General features: G+C 33.9%; 1 protein-coding gene across 1 annotated transcript; it reads left to right on the top strand.

Annotated features, from left to right (window-relative positions):
- LOC128236523 (uncharacterized) lies at positions 1-21,610 on the top strand. The gene is made up of 3 exons (XM_052951423.1): positions 1-398; positions 11,818-12,461; positions 13,148-21,610. The coding sequence occupies exons 1-3, from the start codon at positions 193-195 to the stop codon at positions 16,759-16,761; spliced, it is 4,464 nt and encodes a 1,487-aa protein (XP_052807383.1). The 5' UTR covers positions 1-192; the 3' UTR covers positions 16,762-21,610.
- Positions 21,611-22,595: the final 985 nt, after the last annotated feature.

Below are 22,595 nucleotides of genomic sequence, written 5' to 3'. Positions count from 1 at the left end.
GTAAACACACACGCTTTGAAAGAGCGGGATAGCATGACAATGCCTCAATGCAATAGTTTATATTTCATCAATATAAAAGTATTCGGACTTATTTAAACTTTTTGAACACAAATTTAAAATCTCTCGTGCTCATGATTTTAAGTATGTTTGAATGAAACCAAGTCTGGATATAGTTGCCGCTGACTAACAAACATGGCAAATTTAAACACATTTTTGAAAAATAAACGGAATAGGAACTATATTTCGTGTCGTCTAATAACTAAAAAAGTTGGTAAATCATTAGAACCATTTACCGAGGACAAACTTCAACACGTTCATGGACAAATAGTGAGGAAATTAGGCCCACAGAATGCGTGCACTGATCAGTGCAGTCAACAATTCAAAAACAATTTCAACAGGTAAGGCTACACCTTAGCTGCGTGATATTTTTTAAATCAGCTTGAACGTGACATGATCGATATGAGGTCTGCGTTTACTTTTCAGCTCACCTTAACCGTAGGCTAAGGGTGAGCTATTAGGATCGATGATTGTCCGTCGTCCTGTCGTCTGTCATCCGTCCACACTTCGTTTGTTAACACTCTAGGGGTCACTTTAAGCCTCAATTGTCACGAAACTCGGTCAAAAACTAGGTCACAGAGCCCAAATATGGAAAAACCTTGTTTACACTCTACAGGTAATATTTTCAGCCCAAATATCCTAGAAATTTAAAAAAAAAGTTGTTTCAATGGTTTCTATCTAAATTTCAATTATGGGTCATCTGGGGTCAAAAACTAGGTCACAGAGCCCAAACATAGAAAAACCTTGTTGACTCTCTCGATTTAAGATTTTCAGCCCAGATATCCTGGGAATATGTCAGAAAAGTTATTTCGATGATTTCTAGCTCAAGTTCGAATAAGGGTCATCTGGGTTGAAAAAACTAGGTCACAGAGCCCAAATATGGAATAACCTTGTTAACACTCTAGAAGTAACTTTTACAGACCAAATATCCAGGATCTTTGTCAGAAAGGTGGTTTCAATGATTTCTAGCTCATGTTCGAATATGGATCATCAGGGGTCAAAAACTAGGTCACAGAGCCCAAACATAGAAAAAACACTGTTAACACTCTAGATGTGAAATTTTCAACCCAAATATCCAGGAAATTTGTCAGAAAGGTTGTTTCGATGATTTCTAGCTCAAGTTCGAATATGGGTCATTTGGGGTCAAAAACTAGGTCACATAGCCCAAACATAGAAAAAACTTGTTAACACTCTCGAGGTAAGATTTTCAGCCCAGATATCCTGGAAATTTGTTAGAAAGGTTGGTTTGATGATTTCTAGCTCAAGTTCGAATATTTGTCATCTGGGGTTAAAAACTAGGTCACATAGCCCAAACACAGAAAAACCTTTTTAACTCTCTCGAGGTAACATTTTCAGACCAAATATCCTGGAAATTTTTAGAAAAGGCTGTTTCAATGGTTTCTATATTAATTTCAAATATGGGTCATCTGGAGTCAAAAACTAAGTCACAGAGCCCAAATATTGAAAAACCTTGTTAACACACTAATAGTAACAATTTCAGCCCAAAATATCCTGGATATTTGTCAGAAAAGTTGTTACGATGATTTCTAGCTCAAGTTTGAATATGGGTCATCTGGGGTTAAAAACTAGGTCAAAGAGCCCAAATATGGAATAAACTTGTTAACACTCTAGAGGTAACATTTTCACCCCAAATATCCAGGATTTTTTTAGAAAAGTGGTTACGATGATCTCAAGCGCATGTTCGAATATGGTTCATCTGGGGTTAAAAATTAGGTCACAGAACCCAAATATAAAAAAAAACCTGTTAACACTCTACAGGTAAAATTTTCAGCCCTAATATTCTGAAAATTTGTCAAAACAATTGTTTCAATGACTTCTAGCTCAAGTTCGAAAATAGGGCATTTGGGATAAAAAACTAGGTCACATAGCTCAAAAAAAAAAAAAAACTTGTTAAAACTCTAGATGTAACATTTTCTGACCAAATATCCTGGTGATTTTTCAAAAAGGTTGTTTCAATGATTTCTAGCTCAAGTTCAAATATGGGTCATTTGGGGTTAAAAACCCGTCACAGAGCCCAAATATTTAAAACTTTGTTAACACATTATAGGTAACATTTTCAGCCCAAATATCTTGGAAATATGTAAGAAAGGTTGTTTCGATGATTTCCAGCTCAAGTTCGAATATGGGTCATCTGAGGTAAAAAAAAACTAGGTCACAGAGTCCAAGTATGGAATAACCTTGTTAACACTCTAGAGGTAACATTTGCAGCCCAAATATCCAGGAACTTTGTCAGAAAGGTGGTTTCAATGATTTCTAGCTCATTTTCGAATATGGATCATCTGGGGTCAACAATTATGTCACAGAACCCAAATATGAAAAAACCCCACCTTGTTAACACTCTACAGGTATAATTTTCTGCCCAAATATCCTGGAAATATTTCAAAAAGGTTGTTTTAATGATTTCTAGCTCAAGTTCGAATATGGATCATCTGGGGTCAAAAACTAGAGCCCAAATATTGAAAAACCTTGTTAACACACTAGAGGTAACATTTTCAGCCTAAATATCCTGGATGTTTGTCAGAAAAATTTTGACGATTATTTCAAGCTCAAGTTCGAATATGGTTCATCTGGGGTCAAAAACTAGGTCACAGAGCCCAAATATGAAAAAAACACTGTTAACACTCTAGATGTAACATTTTCAGCCCATATATCTTGGAAATTTTTCAAAAAGTTTTTTTCAATGATTTCTAGCTCAAGTTCAAATATTGGTCGTCTGGGGACAAAAACTAGGTCACAGACCCCAAATTTGAAAAAAAAAACACTGTTAACACTCTAGATGTAACATTTCATGCCCAATTATCCTGGAAATTTTTAAATAAGATTGTTTCAATGATTTCTAGCTCAAGTTTAAATATTGGACGTCTGGGGACAAAAACTAGGTCACAGAGCCCAAATATTGAAAAACCTTGTTAACAAACTAAATGTAAAATTTTCAGCCCAAATATCCTGGATGTTTGTCAGAAAAGTTGTTACGATGATTTCAAGCTCAATTTCGAATATGTTTCATCTGGGGTCAAATTAGGTCACAGAACCCAAATATGAAAAAAACCCACATTGTTAACACTCTACAGGTAACATTTTCAGCCCAAATATTCTGAAAATTTGTCAAAGAGGTTGTTTCAATGATTTCTAGCTCATGTTCGAATATTGGTCACCTGGGGTCAAAAACTAGGTCACAGAGCCCAAATATGGAAAAACCTTTTAACACACTAGAGGTAACATTTTCAGCCCAAATATCCTGGATGTTTGTCAGGAAAGTTGTTACAATGATTTCAATCTCAAGTTTGAATATAATTCATCTGGGGTCAAAACTTAGGTCACAGAACAAAAATATTAAAAAACAACAACTTGCAATCACTCTAGAGGTAACATTTTCAGCCCAAATATCCTGGAAATATGTCAGAAAGGTTGTTTCGATGATTTCTTTCTCAAGTTCGAATATGGGTCATCTGGAGTTAAAAACAAGGTCACATAGCCCAAATATTGATAAATCTTGTTAACACTCTCGAGGTAAGATTTTCAGCCCAAATATCCTGGAAATTTTTCAGAAAAATTGTTACGATGATTAAAGCTCAAGTTCGAATATGGATCATCTGGGGTCAAAAACTTGGTCACATAGCCCAAACATAGAAAACCTTGTTAACTCTCTAGAGGTAACATTTTCAGCCCAAATATTCTGAAAATTTGTCAGAAAGGTTGTTTTGATAATTTTTAAGTCAAGTTCGAATATGGGTGATCAATTATTATTTATTATTTATTGTTATTGTTTTAACTTCATAGAAGGTACCAACTTCAAACTTTATGAACTTATTCACAGGAAATTGTGATTTTTTGTAACGAGTAATGTAAAATCCAACCTAAATATCATAAGAGTTATTGCCCTTTGTATCTATTTTAAACAAATACAGGACATATAATAGTTTCACCTATGCGAATGGAAGGTCAGACAGGCACCATCCATTATGTAGTCCGATCAATTACTTCCTAACCCTTTGGCAAATCATGGCCAAATTTGGTCAGAATGTGTATGAACGTGTTTGATAATTAGCAAAATTGCTGTAGTTACTCTAGAGTTATTGTGCTTTAATCATAGAAATGAACTAAAATTGCTCTTGTCCTATCAATAACTTTTTAACCATTTGTCCATTCATCTCAAAATTTGGTGAAAAAGTGAATGAGCACAATACATCAGAGAAGCCAAATCCTTGTTATTGCCCTTTTATAATTAACAAGTCTATAGTACAAAGATTTACTTAGGTTAGCGATATAGGGCCATCTTGGCCCTCTTGTTAATTATCCTTTGCTCACACTAAAACAGTTCATATAGCTTTTATCCATTCATTTGATGTCTGTTTTCGACTGTGTGCAGACCTAAATCCAAGAAATATGATGTCACTTTAGGGACTCGCTTATGTTTTGGCACCAATACCCTCGTCCCCGGTTATGCATCTGAAATACTTGGTATAACTATTTTACTCTTTGTTTCGAAATTGTAAAACAAACTGTACTTTAAATATAAACACCGAGTCCAATCGCTGCTAAGTGAATTGGTGGAGCTAACGTTGGCTAGTGGTTGGATAACGATGGATCGTGGTGGTTATAATTATCTAGAAATTGATATTTTTTTCACAAGGATAGGTGCAATATGACCTCCTGATATTATTGATTCCATTATGTATTTGGTTTCCTCAACAATATCGCCGCTTTCTCCAAGCATTAGGGAAAACACGACATTTTATATGGCAAGTATGAACCGCGAGCTTTAAAAGTTAAAAACAGCAAAAAACAAGACGATCAATGGTTATAGACAGCTTTTGTCTGTAGGAGATACGCATCTTATTTATAGTGTGTTTTGATTATGTTTGCTATTATAAACGTATAATATTGTCATTGAGGGTGTCTTTTTTTAAACAAATATTGTAACGCTGTAGGATGTGTTGGATCTGTCAGATTTTGCTTGGTAACGCTGGTTGCACCGTGTTTTTAATTCCTGTTGTTTTTTAACAATTTTCCAACATATTTCGTTCAATTTGACACTAAATCTATTCATTATTGCTTTATACTAGAAGCTAATATATTCGTCAAGTGTTCCAGACGTACGCATATTAATGTATGTTTATTACCGGTGTCTATGAAACATTGATGAATACATGATACTTATGTTTAATCATAGAGTTGTTACATCTCCTGTTCTTTTTTTGTAAACAAAGTTGAAGTTACATATTTACACATACTCTTGTAAACAATCAAAAAAGAACAAATGGGTTGGACTACAAGTTTTTACAATAAGGTCTTAACACAACACGATAACTCACTTGACAGGAAGTCCGTGCCACAGTTATCCGTACCATACACTTGCCGTATCATAGGATTTTCCACAGTGTCATAATTTAAATTGCGTCAAGAACAAACCACAGCAATCGAAACCGATCACAATTTCATGTTTTTATTGTTGTTTATTTTCGTATAATAATTAAAACAAATACGGTTTCGAATGTGATCATTATGGACAGCGAAACTGATGGCATTCGGTGGTTGAGGAATGACCGAATCAACGTCAATGGTGCTTCTTTTTAGTACTCTTACATCGGATGCGGTCGTAGATGCAATGTAAACGGATGCAGATATAGACCGTTCCAATGATGCGACACAGGAAATACACACACTTGCTTGAATGGAATGAAATTATTCTTTTTTTCTTAAGATTTATCAAAGAGGTCACTCCAAACAACAGGAAAAGATGCATGTTACACTGAGTCCTCAGTTCCCAACACACATCCCACGTCGGTACGACGTCGCTCGACAGGGTTTTCTGGTAATGTCGTCTCCGACCAAAATCGACAAATTCTCACGTCGTGGCGACGTATTAACCTGACGTCCGTGCAAATTCGATGTACGACGTCGTCTCGACGTGGATTACTCTTCGTTCGCCTGTCCAAATGAATTTTCATCTGAAAAATATGTTTTGAATCGCACTAAATAACCGTTTTATTTAGGTTAACATTTTGTGTGCCGTAAGCTATATCAAACATTGTTAAAGCATCGCCGTCTAACCTACACTTTATTTTGGCGCATGTTTGAACTTGGGGAACAAAACAATGCTGAATATTTGAACCGCTCGGAATATATACAAGAGTGCCAAGATGGCCCTAAATCGCTCACCTCAGTAAAACGTTGTGCTATAGACTTGTTGATAATTGAAGGGCAATAACAGAGATTTGGCTTCTCTGATGTTTTATGCCCATTCACATTCTAACCAAATCTTGTGATGATTGGACAAATGCTTAAAAAGTTATTGATAGGACAAGAGCATTTTTAGGTTATTTCTATGATTAACGCGCAATAAATCTCGGGTAACTACAGCAGTTTTGCTAATTATCAAACACGTTTATACACATTCTGACCAAATTTGGTCATGATTGGAAAAAAGGTTCAATAGTAATTGATCGGACTACATACTGGATGGTGCCTGTCTGCCCTTCCATACACCATAGGTTGAACTATTATATGTCCAGTTTTTTTAAACATATGACAAATATCTGTTTGTTTAAAAAGATACAAAAGGCAATAACTCTTACAATATTTAGGTTGGATTTATATAACTCGTCACAAAAAAATTACTAATGAATAAGTTCATTAAGTTTGAAGTTGGTACCTTCAATGATTTAAAAAAAAATAAAAAAATAAAAAAATGACCCATATTCGAACTTGACTTAAAATTTATCAAAACAACCTTTCTTTTTAACCCCACATGACCCATATTCATACTTGAGCTAGAAATCATTAAACCACCTTTCTGACAAATTTCAGAGATATTTGGGCTAAAAATGTTACCCCGAGAGTGTTTACAAGGTTTATCCATATTTGGGCTCTGTGACCTAGTTTTTAACCCCAGATGACACATATTCGAACGTGAGCTAGAAATCATCAAAACAACCTTTCAGACAAATTTCCAGGATATTTGGGCTGAAAATATTACCTCTACGGTGTTAACAAGGTTTTTCCATATTTGGGCTCTGTGACCTAGTTTTTGACCCCAGATGACCCATATTCGAACTTGAGCTAGAAAACATCGAAACAACATATCTGCCAAATTTCAGAGATAATTGGGCTGAAAATGTTACCTCTAGAGTGTTAACAATGTCTTTCCATAATTGGGGTGGGGGGTGACCTAGTTTTTGACCCAAGATGACCCATATTCGAACTTGAGGTAGAATTTATCGAAACAACCTTTCTGACAAATTTCCAGGATATTTGGGCTGAACATGTTACCTCTAGAGTGTTTACAAGTTTTTTTCATATTTGTTCTCTGTGACCTAGTTTTTAACCCCAGATGACCCATATTCAAACATGAGCTAGTAATCTTCGAAACCACCTTTCTGACAAATTTTCATGATATTTGGGATGAAAGTGTTACCTCTAGAGTGTTAACAATGTTTTTCCATATTTGGGCTCTGTGACTTAATTTTCGACCCCAAATGACCCATTTTCGAACTTGAGCTAGAAATCATCGAAATAACCTTTCTGACAAATTTCCAGGATATTTTGGCTGATAATGTTACCTCTAGACTGTTTACAAGGTCTTTCCATATTTGGGGGTTGTGACCTAGTTTTTGACCCCAGATGACCCATATTCGAACTTGAGCTAGAAATCAACGAAACAACTTTCTGACAAATTTCCTGGATATTTTGGCTGATAATGTTACCTCTAGACTGTTAACAAGGTATTTCCATATTTGGGGGTTGTGACCTAGTTTTTGACCCCAGATGACCCATATTCGAACTTGAGCTAGAAATCATCGAAACAACCTTTCTGACAAATTTCCAGGATATTTGGGCTGAAAATGTTACCTCTAGAGTATTAACAAGGTTTTTCCATATTTGGGCTATGTGACCTTGTTTTTGACCCCGGATGACCCATATTCGAACTTGAGCTAGAAATCATCGAAACAACCTTTCCGACAAATTTCAGGATATTTTGGCTGAAAAAATTACCTCTAGATTGTTAACAAGGTCTTTCCATATTTGGGTGGGGGTGTGACCTAGTTTTTGACCCAAGATGACCAATATTCGAACTTGAGCTAGAATTCATCTAAACAACCTTTCTGACAAATTTCCAAGATATTTGGGCTGAAAATGTTACCTCTAGAGTGGTAACAAGGTTTTTTCATATTTGTTCTCTGTGACCTAGTTTTTAAATCCAGATGACCCATATTCAAACATGAGCTAGTAATCTTCGAAACCACCTTTCTGACAAATTTGCATGATATTTGGACTGAAAATGTTACCTTTAGAGTGTTAACAAAGTATTTCCATGAATCCCATGAATTTCCATGATAGTTTTGATCCCGGATGACCCATATACGATCTTGTCCGACTTATTACTGGGTCAAACATCCTGACCAAGTTTCGTGACAATTAATACAAAAATATGACCAGTAGAGAGTTAACAAACTAAGTGTGGACGGACGACGGACGACAGACGACAGACGACAGACGACGGACGACGGACAATCATCGATCCTAATTGCTCACCCTTAGCCTACGGCTAAGGTGAGCTAAAAAGTCCAATATCGGACCGATATATTGTAAATATCAGATAAATATCGAAAATGATATAGGACCGATATCCATACGGTTTGTGAAAATATTTTTCCTAAACATATTTATTACCTCCCTTGAGTTCAATTCAGTTTATTTTACGTTCATTTGTTTGATACTTCCATTTTGAAATCTTGAATATGATAAAATAAAGTAATTTATGAAAAAATATTATAACTGTGTAAAAGTTGCTTTAATAAATATTGTCTTTTAGCTTGAGTTTCATCCCCACACATGCACGCTTAGCACAGCACATGTTTTATGAAAAAGAAAAAAAAAAAACATAAGTCAGAGCTTTGCTAAATAGATAAAAAGTAGATCTAAACATAACATTTGTGGTAATGTATCTGCGTCAAAAACGGTCGCAATTGCAACCACGCCTCGACGTCGGGGTTTGACGTCAAACCACTTTGCATAAACAACCAAAAGCCCACGTCGAAGGAACGTCAAAAGTGTGCTGGCTTTGCCGAATTGGGTTCGTTCTATGTATGTAACACACATGCTCTTTCATTGACACATGAGCAAATAAAAGATACCATTAAAATTAGAGAAGACGAGTATGATGAACTAGTGTAATTTTCTGACGGAGCAGCAGTGAATATGGTACATTCTTGCATACCGGACGTGTGTTTCCGGTCATGTGACCAGTGCTGGAAAACCCCATCTTACATACCCCATGTAAGATGAGTCACGCGCAACAACGCGCCACTACTTATTTCATTTATCGTATGGTTTATGAAAAATATGTTATGCCATTTCAATAAAGCGCAATCAAATATATATGTTAGCAAGATTTTTAATTAAAATTGAAAATAAATACTCGTAAAAAACGCTATTTTTAGTTATTTAAAATAACTGCGGTCTATGACGTCAGCAAACAACGTCGCACGCGTTTTTTGGTGTAATTGTACAAACGTTCGTTTTTCTACGTCATTTTTTACACAGATTGATAAATTTAGATATGCAAGAAAAAGTATCAATCATGTGTTTCCGGTGTAACCACAAGCCTCGTTACCGGCTTACGCACGTGCCCTCAGGTCGGATTTTTATATCCGTACCGGAAACACATGATAGATACTTATACTGTTGAAAGTCAGTAATAATATACATAATTAATATCAAAGTGAACAAAGTATGCTGGACAATTACGAAAAAAGAATTTACAAAACAACGTGCAACCAGCGTTACCCAGCAAAAATTTGATTGGTCCACCACATCCTACAGCATTACATATTTTTGTTCTAAAAAGTCACCTTCAATGACTATATAACACGTCAATTATACCAATCAATATCAAAATACGCTACATATAAGAGATTTTCTACGGATAGAAGCTGTCTATACATTTTTTTTATTTTTTTTTCGCTGTTTATTTAACTTTTAAAGCTCGCGGATAATTCGTTTCATATACAATGTCGTGTTTTCCCCTAATGCGGGAAACGGCGATATTGTATAGGAAACCAAATATATACATGGCATAGATATGAACAGGAAGTCATTTTGCACTTATTCCTGTAAAGAACTATTTCTATTTCTCGGTTACTCTTATGAATTTTCTTACTTCTAGTCGTGTTAACCACCATAATCCAGCGTTATCCACCCACTAACCAACGTTACCTCCACCACTTCACCTCGAAAAGATTAGACACGGTTATTGTAGCGAATTGTCGCGAATTGTCGCGAGAGTGACATTGACTATATGCATACCTGTTATATTGTTTAATCACATGTTTGATTTGCTATATAAATGCTAATTTTCTTAATGTTAGTATTGTTTACAACTAAAACTGTTAAAGATTGTGTATGCAACTCTTACAAAGGTTTACCCCTCGTGACCATGTACTATATTTTCACATGTTAAATATTTACTATACGTCATTGCGCCGCTAAAGTTTACATTATGGATTAGCACCGCCGGTGTGTTTTAACAGTGCCTTTGCACCGCTGGAGTCTGCTCCGTTGAAACGGGATATCATGTAACTCGGAATCTCGTGCATTTCAAGCTCTTATACTAAGTATATAAAGCCATGCAATTTATATTCGTCAGAGATCAATTAACTTTGGATCTTTCTATACTTACATTATATCAGTTTATTTTGGTGGATAATATTTGTGAACCATCTTTATTTAATATAAAACGAAACTTAATTATTGCTTACTATCTGGAATTGTGAATAAATGAAAATCATACATTTGTGGTAACTTTGTGTTAATTAAAGAATTACATAAAAGCTTGAAGAAGTGTGTCAAGTTTGGGGCCAAATAAATAAGTTGAAAAATATACTTCGCCACAGTTATAAACAAATCTGGTTTAAGTGGGGTGCGAACCCACGCCGGTACAATCAAGCAATAAATAGAAAACTGACAACAAAACCTCACGCCCACAAGAACTCATACACACACATAAGGACAACCTAACCATTAACCCTTTTGTTGAATTGCGTGACTAACTCTTTTCAAAATCTTGGACTTCACAGACAAAATTTGAGCTTACATCAACATTTGTTAAAGGGTTCCAGCCGTAAGTCTTTGAGTTTTAACTTTTCCATTTGATTTGCCACACTTTATTTCGTCGTACTTATAAAGTGCTTTTTACAAAAACACGAGCAAGTCCCTTTAATTCTGAATTTAAGATAGTACAAATATTTGTCGATTTGGAAGAATGCTAAAATAATCGATCTTTCCATACTAAAAGCATATCTTTACTTCCTTTTTTCTGCAGTAAGATACACATTAAAAATCCAGAGTTTGTACAGTACATCTATGAAATATATGTTGCGTGACGACAATTTATCCAGGTTGAACGAATTGTAGAATTTTGAAAAGAATGGCCGTTATAATTCTAAGATTTTTTTTTTAAATTTCGGTTATAATAAGATCCTTGTTATGTGATGTTGAGTTTTCTTCGAAAGATATGTATAATCATGGCGACATCTCTAGAAAAAGCTACACACGAGACTATGTTAACTTAGATGATTTTAGTATGGGTCGCTTATTTTATTTAGTTTAATAAAACCTTTATCGTTATATCCTTGAATTGTAGGAACTTGTGATTAATGCGATTAATGATACTTTTGAAGGAAGAAGGTTTCTTTGAATACATATTAAATTTGTATTTCAAGACACAATTTATTTCAGGTGGTGTATTACATGCAAAACATGGAGGGCGGAGCTCCTGCGATTTCATTTGTTGCCTCGGAAGATCACGTGGTCTGAACTTAAATCATGGGAGTGGCCAAACGATCCTAAACACATTGCCGAGGTTTTCATGATTCAAGGATTCAACGAAACAAACCTGAATTTAGGAGACGTGACTGTTTCATTAAACATTTGGAAACGATGTTCCGAGTTTCCAAGAAGTCTTATACCACTGGCGGACGCATTAAGGAACTGTCGAAATAAGTTATGCCATGATTTATTCGAATGTCATGAAAATTTAAAGACAGAAGTGTTCACGAATATCAAAAATCTTATTCATCACAATGATGTATCACCATTTATTCCTGATATTGGTGACCTGTGTGTGTGCATTCGAGACCTTGAAAATGATCAACTGGATGGTTATAAACTAGAATTAGAATACATTGTAAATGAGCTAAATCAAATGAAAGGTAGATTAACTCATGTCGAATCACAAGTCAGAATGCTGTCAAAACATTTCTATTTGGTGTTCTGTTTTATGTTCTTCATTTGCGTTTTCCCCGTATTGCTCTTCTGTTCAAGTAACACATTATCGCCGAGGACATTGACAATGCCCTGGATGAGATCGTCTGAAATAGAAGGTACGATTACACTTTGAAAAATACAGCTTTTGCAGTAAATAATGAATACTACAAACTTAAAGATGTAATACTAGACATTCGAATACCCCAACCTTTTTTTATTTCTTTTGCAATAAAGAAAAGATACACACTTTGAATATAATGAAATTTGCTCTTTGCGTCAAAACAGTTGCCCAAAAACAGTACTTTGATTATGAGAGTATTGAAAATACCTCATATTTGTTTGGTGCAGCAATGAAAACGTTCGCGTTATTTGATATTAGAGTATGATTTTTATTGCATTTCTGATTCTATTTTCGCCTTAAATTTGAGATATTTTATTTTGCTTCGTTTTACAACCTGTCTTGCTTGCAATCTGGTCGATTGTTTCAGTGAATATATGGTCGATTAAAGTAACCTGTGATAGATCTTTGGTACTCGTAGGTTGCATGGTCAGGGCTGGTATTCAATATAGGTCTTAATTGTATCTAAGTACGATGTAGCTAATCGAAATACTTGTTATTAATAACTGACAAATGACGTCGGTGATGTATGACCATAAGATTAATTTAAGATGAATAATGAATTCCAGCCGAAAACACCTTTAATCCGTTTAATTCACATGATTTTCGAATATTTGGGATGCATTTTACGTTGTCTTGGTGTCTTAAGCAAACGGCGTAAACAGTTTTCTATTTTATTTTCAGAGTGCGTAACAGAAAACATCTACGGGGAATTTTCAAATCCATTAAGGTTGGAAGTTTATTTAAAACGCCACAAAAAGTTTGTTGGACGAGAATGGCTTTTTGATCTGATCGATAATAGTATTCAGACTATGAATAGTTCCACGCGTGGCCTAGTCCTGGAAGCAGACATAGGTTACGGGAAATCAGCTTTCGTCGCCCATACCGTATGCGCAAAGGAACACAGCAAGGGTTTTCGTTTAAGAAAAATGATAATAGCATTTCATGTTTGCAAATTTGATGTTTTATTAACGCAGAAACCTGGGCTGTTCATTCGAAGACTTACATCAATGATTTCAAATTTTGTACCCGAATTAATGATTCAACGATTGACTGAAAGACAATGCTTTGAACACTACAATGGTGAATTCTGCAATGAAGACTATCTAGGATGCATCGATATTTGCTTAATAAATCCGTTGCATGCGATATCGAGAAATGGTTTTACAACTTCTTCGAAACTGATCATTATCGATGCTATAGACGAATGTGGGAACTCAAAGGACGCAAGCGACAACGCAATTATTGAAATAATTCGAAAACGTTTCCATTTGTTTCCATCTTGGATTAAACTGTTAGTGACAAGTCGTAAATTGGAGCCACATGTACAGCCTCTGGTGGATTTTGATGTGATATATTTGCAAAGTTTGGATAAAAGAAATTTGCAGGATATACGCTCATATTTGAACAAAACTGAAAAAAACGGGCTAGACATACCGTCGACATTTCTTATTGCACAATACTTAGTTGGATCAAATAATTATAACGACAACAATACAAAAAATCTTGACATATTTTATCACGATCAATTTGAAAGAACTTTTGGGAAAGCATTTCAAAATGCAAAAACGATTTTTGAAGTGACAGCGACTACGTTTTTAACAAAAACAAAAGATAATATTTTAAAAGTTGTAACGGATTGCTCTACAATAGACAAAGAAACATTAAACGATGAACTCGAAAAGATGGGTCAATTCTTTATAAGTGTAAATAACACATTTGTTTATACCCACCATTCCATTCTGAAATGGTTAGAAAACACAGCTCCTAAAACATTCAGAATACAGAGAACGAATGGCCATACAATCAATGCTAAATATTTACTAAATCAAATTGACAACATGCATATTATCGACACGGATATTGTCAACCTAGCAATACACATAATGAACTCTGAAACTATTGAATTAACTGATCAATTTAAAAATATAAGCCATGATCAAATAATGCTTTTGGAAAGGAACTTTTCTGAGTCCCCATTGATACGATGCGTCAAACGTACTGACTGTTCAACTATACCTAGTGTTCTGTACTTTCATTTCAACAACACTGAAGAGCTTAGTAGCGAGAATAGTACTGCGGCGTACATTGCAGCTGCTAAGGGGAAATTGTCCGCTTTAAAAAGTCTTTGTGAACATGGGGCTGATGTGAATTTTAGAGTAAAATCTTACCACGGAACAAAACGTGCAAACGTTCAAGTTGCTACGCTTATAAAACAGTGGGGTTACGGATTACTCGATATTGCCGCTCAAAATGGACATGTACATATTGTAAACTTCATTTTGACAGATACGAGCATTTTCGGGAACTACACACATCACATATTGAATGGCTTCAATTTAAAGCCTGTACATCTTGCGTGCAAGTGTGGTTGTGTTGTGACTGTCAAAGAGTTTTATCTACACAATAAAGAAAACGTTGACTGGCTATGTCTTTATTTTGCATCGGAAGGGGGGAATTTTGCTTTGGTGTCGTACTTAGTGAATGAATTGAATATAACCGACAAATGTCGGGATTGTAATAAAGAGCTGACTTGTCTTCCTAAAGGATCTTTCCGAATGCAAGGAAGGGAAGTAGAGATAGTTAGTCTTTTTGATGAGTGGGGTAATTTGTCATGTGAAAGTGCACTTAATGCAGCAATTCGAGGGGATCACATTGACATTATGAAATCTATCCTGTCCTCTGATGGAGGCTCAACACTAACCTGTCTGGATCGAAGAGGAAGAACCCCATTGATTACAGCATTTCAAACTGATCGAAGCGAAATTGTGAAATATATCGTTGAAACACATTACAATTTGGTGAATAGAATCTGTGGAAATGCCACGGATAAAAATGATAAACGTCAGCTTAATAAACGGGAAAAAGTATTACTTAAAGGTTATGAGTGTCAATCGAGTCTTTGGCTTCAGAAAATTATCGCAGCTCAAAATCTAAGATTTGATGATAACGAAGAAGCTTTAGAGTTCTTTACCGAAGTTACAACGGGGTGCTTACCAGCTCATTTTGCTGCTTGCAGCGGCAACATTCAGTTTCTTCAACACCAGGTATTTGACCAAAAGATTGACATAATAGCATTGCAATGTGACAACAAATACACGCCTTTGCATTCGGCTATCGCTTGCCAAAATATAACTTCGTTTGACTTTATTGTAGATCAGGTTCCTGGGGGGGAATTATACCTGAAATCAGAACGAAGCTCTGTCTTTTGGTTGGCCATAAAACAATCTCCTTTTATATTAAAGGAGTCAAGCAAACAACCGCTGTCGGATATAATCGTTAAGTTGCTTTCTCGTTTTCCGGATTTGTTAAATGAAACCGATGGCTTTGGAAGAAATCCTTTACATTTCCTTATCCAGAATGGACATACTAACACGCTTAATTGGATCATACGCATGCTTCATGGCAATTTTGACATCTTAATACAACGAAAAGACATGTTTGGCCAGACACCAATTATGTATTCAGTTCGTCTTCTAAAGAAACAATACGAGGTTGCCATCTCTTTAAATAATTTCAAGACCGATGTCCACACAGTAAAACGCGCGTTTACTCCAAGCGAATATTCAATTATTACATGTTTGCAAAGAGCACATACTCAAAATATATCGCAATCTTATTCTGAAAAGGGGATTTTAAAGTTACTGGTTAAAAATAAACTCTTTGAATTATTTCACACGTTTGTTTTTGAAATACTCTATGACCAAGAAAGGTGCAAACCTGATATATTTTATGTCATATTGAAAAATGATTTACATGGATTTTTTGTTTGGTACTATTTTATAAAAAGAAACAAGCTGTCCGACGGCCAAATTCTCCAAAGTCCATGCCCTTTACATAAAATTATCAAAAAGAGAGCTTATTATGCACATCTCAAAAATCAAATCCACACAAATGCCGTATTACCACGCTGGAGTTATTTTGTTTTATATTTGTTGGAATCCATAAGACCTTATGTTTTAAAGAGCTGTGAAAAAAACCTTGGTAGAATTGGACTCGATGTAGCCATTGATCAAAAGACTGTATTTTGGAAATCACTTTTTCTGAAAAATGGTTTGGTACATAGTTTTCCACTTTTTATGAATTTAAACGAATTTAAAGACGTATTGTTATTATTGAATAGGTTGTTAGATAAGGATTTAAGTTATTCATATGATGTTTGTTTACAAAAGAACATACGTTTGTATGAAAATGGGGTGGCGTTCAGATTCAAAGATGATATGACAGATCATTATACAGAACTCGTAATTACAGGAACACATAATTTTTACGAATTATTCTTCAAAAATCTTAATTAAGAAGTATACATGTAACAGACCTCACCCTCAAGAACCCTTGAAAACAGTATAAAATATTATTCGGTTTGCACTTAACTAAAATCCGATCAACAGTATGTATTTTCCTCGTGTATCAAGATAAAGCTGGCATGGAAGACAATGGCCATGAGCTTATCGAAACTGTTAGTTTAAGTTTGCCTAAATTTTCTTTGCACGAAACAAAAGAGTCTGTAGATAATGTTTCTATTGACAAATGAATGATATTTATTTTGCTTTAGACTTTATAATAATGTCTTCAGTCTTTTCGATGTTTTAACACGAAGCTTCACTAGTCTATTCTTAATGTGAGAATCATGCTAGGAAACTAATGGATGGTGAAAGTGGTATACCCTCCTTTGCAGGGTGAGTAAAAGAATTTTTGGATGTCAGAAACATTAACAATAACTTAAAAGCAACATTTTGATTTCGAACATATTCTTATATGGCCGTAATATCACTATTACACATTTATTCATTTTCAAAAGATATGAGTATTTATCGAGAAATGGTGTATTTTTGTCTATGTGCAGTTTATCTTCGCCAAAGGGTTCTAATTTAGTTAGTTTTCTTTCTTCTTTAAATTATGTTAAATCACTTGACACGTGAATGTTTATATATTGATTAAATGTGTTGGTTCATTGTTCTGGTATTAATTTGTATTATGTAAATTATGTTTATGGACGATACACTTTGTACAAGTTTAAAATGAACTCTTCTGTCTGTCTGCTGACTGCCTACCTGCCTGCCTGCCTGTCTGTCTGTATTTCTGTCTGTCTATATTTATAGTACATATAATGTTGTTGTTGGTGTTGCTATGCACTGTTTTTAGGGGAAATGAAACAGTTTGATTTGGCTTTAGGGTAAGGAGTAGATCAACAGTAAACATAATAAAAATGTTATTAATATATATAGAGTTATGTTTTAATTTATTGAAAATGAATAAACTTTTCCAATGGATTTTATCAATACTGGATTAATAAAAAATCATCTTGAATAACTATTACACCACAACTTACTTTTCAGATTATTGTTAATTATATTTTCAGATTGCTCTATCCTAGAAATGTAATATAAATTGTTGAATGTTTAATTGCTGAATGTTTCTAATTAAATTGGAGTTTGAAAACAAACTTTATCTGATAGTATTATTGGCAATGTTGTGTTTTTTTGTCATGATAGACATGATCATCGATTTTCCCTTGATAATGATACATTTATCATAATGTTCAATATCGTACACAATTCTTAGGTGAAAAGTTTTACTTCAGTTTTGAATATTGATATATGGTTAAAATTAGACAAATACATTTACAACCTAGACACTGATGTTTATTTGTGTGCGGCTTATTAATGGTGGGAAGGATCTCCTGTTAACGACGTGGTAAACATTGCCTTTTATGATTTGATACAAAATGACGTTTATGACTTTGACCGAATTTGAACAGTGTATTTGGTCGGTGATTGGAATAGTCGTGTTGGGGTTAGAAATGTTTTTTTATGTATGATAGTTTTACTAATGCTATTAATAATGATGATTTTGTTGCAGATGTACCCCTTGCTCGGGCTTCTGTTGAAAAATTGTAATACATTTGGCTTAAGGCTTCTTGATCTTTGCAAATCCATGGGATTATGTATTTGTAACGGCCGAATTGGCAATGACAGTATTGTATGTCATTTACCTTTGCATCGCGAAATGGGTCGTTTGTTATTGATTACCTGTTGTGCAAGCAATTTAATTTTGATGATATTATCGGCTGTTATATGTGTCCATTCAATAAATAGAGTGATCATTGACCACTAGCGTTTTCAATGAAAAAATGCTTACTGTGACAAAAGGAAAGCAATTTTGTTAAGCAGATATGGTGTGGTGAATTAAAATCTCAATATAAAGCGGGATTAATATCTAAATTATCTATGTTCAACTTACTAGCGGAAAATGTAAATGTACAAAGATCTGATATTGATAATATAGTACATGACTTTACACAAACCATTTACAGTATTGTTGATCCCTTGTTTGAAAAGGATTATATATTTAAAGAAAAAAACATGTTTCGTCAACATTTCATATCGTAATAACAACAATGGTTTGATGATGATTGTATAACTGCAAAATGTATTTACTCGGATGCTGCGAACATGTATAATCATTGTAAAACGAACAAAAATAGAATACAAATGTGATCTTTGAAAAGTGTTTATAAAATGCTCGTTAAGCGTAAGCGAAACTTGTTTAAAGCTGCTAAAGGCAAAAGTATTGAGCAATTACTCTTTTCTAAGCCTAAGGTCTTTTTGACATATTTTAAAAAAGCAAAACAAAACGGAACAGTAATAATGATATTTCGTTGCATGATTTTATTAAATATTTTTCAGAATTAGATGATGATATGTGACAAACCGAAAAAGTTGAAGCCGAAGCTTTTGTTAGAAATAACGATTTCTCAAATACAAGTGACAGTGTCGAACTGTTTTTAAATGGAGACATAACCATTGATGAAATAAATGCTGCTGTAAAGACATTAAATCGTATCAAATCTTGTGGGCCAGATGCCTTGTTAAATTAATATTTCATAGAATATATGGGTTTACGACTGTGTGATATGTTTAATGCTTTTTTAAACAGTGGTTGTTTTCCAGATAGCCAGACTAAAGGAATTGTTATACCTTGATAGAAAAAGGGAGCTAAACGTGATGTAAAAAATTATAGAGGCATTACCCTAGTTATTTGTAAGTCAAAACTGTTTACGACGATACTTAACAAAATAATAATATCTTTCTGTGAGGAAGCAAATGTGTGTCAGATGCCGAGTATGGTTTAAGAAAGGGTATATCAACAATTTATGCTTAGTTTGTTTTATTAAAAAAATATAACGAAACTAAACGTCTGTATTGTGTATTTGTAGATTTTAAAGAGGCTTTTAATTGCATTTACAGAAATGCTTTATGACTTAAAATGTATAAAACCGATATTAAAGGTAAATCTTTAAGAATTGTTAAACATATGTAAAATCGGCTGTTAAAGTGTTAAATAATTATTCTGATTTTTTTCGAATATGTCATAGGCTTGAGGCTGGGTGAAGTTATGTCTCCTGTTTTGTTTTCTCTGTTTTAAGATACTTTAGTACTCTTTTTACAAACAGGTATGCATTCAGGCAAACTAAAGACTAAAGTAGGTAACACACCTGAAGATATTAATAAGTTACTTTCATTTTTAGAAGTTTATTGTAATAAATGGAGTCTAGAAGTCAATATAAATTAAACAAAATACATGGTATTTCGTAAAAGATGTGTTCTGTTAAGATATGAAAAGGTTCGATACAATAAATAATTGGATGGAAAAAGTTGTCAATGACCTCAATTGTTTGGGGACTGTTTTCAATTAGACAGGTACATTTGCCAGAAATCATGAACACTCTAGTGTAAAAGCCCTTAAAGCACTAAATGTATTATAAGCTTATTGCAATAAGTTTAACATCAAGCTAAACGTTAGTAGTCAATTATTTGATGCTTTTGTTTGCTCAATACTAGGTTATGGGTCAGAGGTTTGGGGACTCGGGAAATCAAAAGAAATCGAGCGCATTCATTTGAAGTTTTGTAAAATAATTTAAAATGTACGCATAAATACTTCTAACTGTGCTATAAATGGGAAACTAGGCCGTTATATATTACAATATATTAGAATTTTAAAGTATTGGTTCAAAGTTGTTGAAACAGATTATGTTATAATCTAGGAAATATATTATATGTATGTTAAGGACTGTCAAAATTGTAAACGTAATTTGTTTTCTGGTGGTAAAAATATTCTAAGCAAGCATGCCTATGCATATTATTTTGATAACCTACTGTTCTATAATGTTAACACAATAGTCAGTTTATTCAGAGAAACATTAATTGATATATTTGAGCAAATGTGGGGTAGTGACACGTTCCAAACCGGTATAACGATTTTAAAAGTACATTAGACTTTGAACAATAACTGAAATTTTACCACATGACTTACGATGTTGCAATACTAGTTAAAAAGTGTCTGCTCCTTCATCAAGAATCCTCACCGGAAGATGATAACAAATAACAACATTACTAGAAATGAATGTTATTGTACTTTTTGTGTTTCCAATGATCTAGAAGATGAATTTCATTTCATATTATTAATATGTCCTTATCATAATGATATCAGTAGGAACTACCTTAAGAAATATTTTATGTCAAACCAAGCATGTATAAGTTTATAGAACGGCTAAAGTCAGACAACAAAAATACTGTATTTAAATTATCCAATTATAATATAATGATAAGTTTATATCAGTTCATAGTCATATTTTATATGTTGCATATATGTTTTTCACGTGTGACAAATAATTCATATCTACTTATTGACATTGCATGTATCTAATATGTATTGTAAGGTGACATGTTGTATTGCCGTTATATATTTCTTTTTATATTCTATGACAATATACCTTGTGGGTATACGTCAAATAAATATTATGTTTTGTTCTGTTCTGTTCTATTAATATCTATAAATAAATTCATTCTCGGTTTTTTGTTACTGTAAGATATTGTTAACAGCTAACAGCAATATTCAATATTATTACTTTGAAATTGTCTAGGTTCGTAAGCACAATCATAAAAGTACTTAATTAGTTCCTCCATCCTTGTCATGACTTTTAATCATATATAATTTCAGTATTCTTTAAAACTATATAATCGTTTTGTACAAGTTGTTGATGATATCCGAGTATCCTTGATTTTTACTATGCTGTAGTAATCATATTTGCTTTTTAATAAAACTGTGTACTTTCTTGTAAAAACTGTACTAGAATAAAACTTTAATCCGATAATTGTGTTATTTAAAAGAAATATTTCATTCCTCATTCTCAGTATCAAACATACATATATTTCCTAAATTTTAAACGAAATTGTCCAATATCTGTGTCCAATTATAGATGTTTTAAGTAAAAAAAACATGAATCTCCAGTGTTTAAGAATTTACAAGGGTAATATCTACTGCAGTACGACAACTTTGACTTTCTCTGTCGTTTTTTTTTAGCATTTGCAAATTCTAGGGATTTGGACAGTCTCATTTTTTGGACCCGGATTTGGAGAAATATTCAAGATGGCGGATAAATCGACAAATTATTGTGAAATTTCCGAAGTTGGTTTAAAGGCATGCAACTGGATTATAACAATGGATAATTAAATTGAATTATGAATAATTAACTGATTTACGTCATAACCGTGTGGTAAGAAATGCTAAATTCAACGCAATATAAATGATGACGGATCGGGAAATGTATCTGGTGAATGGTCGAAATTTATACTGTACTGTTTTTCACTTATGAAACTGAATAACTTTAGTAAGGGTTGACATATCTTGACCAAACTTGGTCTATATAAAGAGTTGATGGGTACCTTTCATGGGATTGCGTTTGGGGTCCATAGGGTCAAGGTCAAGGTCACTGTTACTAAAATAGAAAAACGGTTGAAACTGAATAACATTAGTTTGGGATGACATATCTTAACTAAACTTGGTCTGTATAAAGAGTTTATGGAGACCTTTCATGGGATTGCGTTTGGGGTCCCAAGGGTCAAGGTCAAGGTCAATGTTACTAAAAATCGACAAATGGTTGAAACTGAATTACTTTAGTTAGGGATGACATATCTTGACTAAACTTGGTCAATAGTAAGAGTTTTTGGAGACCTTTCATGGGATTACGTTTAGGGTCCCTAGGGTCAAGGTCAAGGTCACTGTTACTAAAAAAGAAAAACGGTTGAAACTGAAAAACTTTAGTAAGGGATGACATTTCTTGACTAAG

This window comes from Mya arenaria, chromosome 6 (assembly GCF_026914265.1).
Source record: "Mya arenaria isolate MELC-2E11 chromosome 6, ASM2691426v1".
Lineage (NCBI taxonomy): Eukaryota > Metazoa > Mollusca > Bivalvia > Myida > Myidae > Mya > Mya arenaria.
Note: the sequence above shows the minus strand (reverse complement) of the source record. Positions and strands in the feature narration are given on the sequence as shown.

What these genes read in the sequence shown, in the direction of transcription:
- LOC128236523 (XM_052951423.1), top strand. Translation starts at nt 193, where the DNA reads ATGGCAAATTTAAACACATTTTTGAAAAATAAACGGAATAGGAACTAT. An exon ending in TTCAAAAACAATTTCAACAG is followed by an intron (nt 399 to 11,817) that starts GTAAGGCTACAC and finishes AATTTATTTCAG; the next exon opens with GTGGTGTATTACATGCAAAA. An exon ending in GAGATCGTCTGAAATAGAAG is followed by an intron (nt 12,462 to 13,147) that starts GTACGATTACAC and finishes TTTTATTTTCAG; the next exon opens with AGTGCGTAACAGAAAACATC.